General features: G+C 65.6%; 1 protein-coding gene across 1 annotated transcript in view; it reads left to right on the top strand.

The window, feature by feature from the left end:
- NAA40 (N-alpha-acetyltransferase 40, NatD catalytic subunit) overlaps positions 1-877 on the top strand; it is a 3,912-nt gene that overhangs the window by 2,287 nt on the left and 748 nt on the right. Inside the window, 2 exon segments of the mRNA XM_035313925.1 lie at positions 1-107; positions 216-374. The exon segment at positions 1-107 is cut by the window's left edge and continues 124 nt beyond it. Coding sequence (XP_035169816.1) covers positions 1-107; positions 216-374 — 266 coding nt within the window.

The raw sequence follows: 877 nt of genomic DNA, 5'->3' as shown, positions 1-877 counted from the left end.
CCCCCCACCAGCCTCGATGTCGCCATCGAGTGCCGGCGCGGCGCCGGCCTGGAGCCAGCCACCCTCGAGTGGGCTTTCGAGCTGACCAAGAGCAACATGCAGACGCTGTAAGTGCGCGCCCCCCCCCCCCCCCCCCCGACCCCCCCAACCCCCCCGGTTTTTCCCCAAAAACGAGGAGGGGGGGGGGCCCCCCCCGGGGGGGTGTTTCCCCGCAGGTACGAGCAGAGCGAGTGGGGCTGGAAGGAGCGGGAGAAGCGGGAGGAGCTGGCGGACGACCGCGCCTGGTACCTCATCGCCCGCGACGCCGCCGCCGGCCCCGTCGCCTTCTCCCATTTCCGCTTCGACGTCGAGTGCGGCGACGAGGTTCTGTACTGGTGGGTGAAAAAGGGGGCGAAAAGGGCAAAAAGGGGCACGAGGGGGCAAAATGGGGCAAAAAGGGGCTGGGATGGGGCAAAAAGGGGCTGGGAATGGGTCAAAAAGGGGTGGAAATGAGCTTGGGGAAGGGGCAAAAAGGGGCTTTGAAGGGGTCAAAAAGGGGCGAAATGAGCTCGGGAAAGGGGCTGGGAAGGGGCAAAAAGGGGCTGGGAAGGGGCAAAAAGGGGCGGAAAGGGGCTGGGAATGGGTCAAAAAGGGGCGGAAAGGGGCTGGGAATGGGTCAAAAAGGGGCGGAAATGAGCTCGGGGAAGGGGCAAAAAGGGGGCGGGAAGGGGCAAAAAGGGGCTTTGAAGGGGCTGGGAAGGGGTCAAAAGGGTGGAAATGAGCTCGGGGAGGGGGCAAAAGGGGGGCGGGAAGGGGCAAAAAGGGGGCAGGAAAGGGGCTGGGAAGGGGCAGGGAAGGGGCAAAAAGGGGGGCGGGAAGGGGCAAAAAGGGGGGCGGG

This window comes from Oxyura jamaicensis, unplaced genomic scaffold (assembly GCF_011077185.1).
Source record: "Oxyura jamaicensis isolate SHBP4307 breed ruddy duck unplaced genomic scaffold, BPBGC_Ojam_1.0 oxyUn_random_OJ69659, whole genome shotgun sequence".
Lineage (NCBI taxonomy): Eukaryota > Metazoa > Chordata > Aves > Anseriformes > Anatidae > Oxyura > Oxyura jamaicensis.
This window is presented reverse-complemented; position numbering and strand designations above follow the sequence as displayed.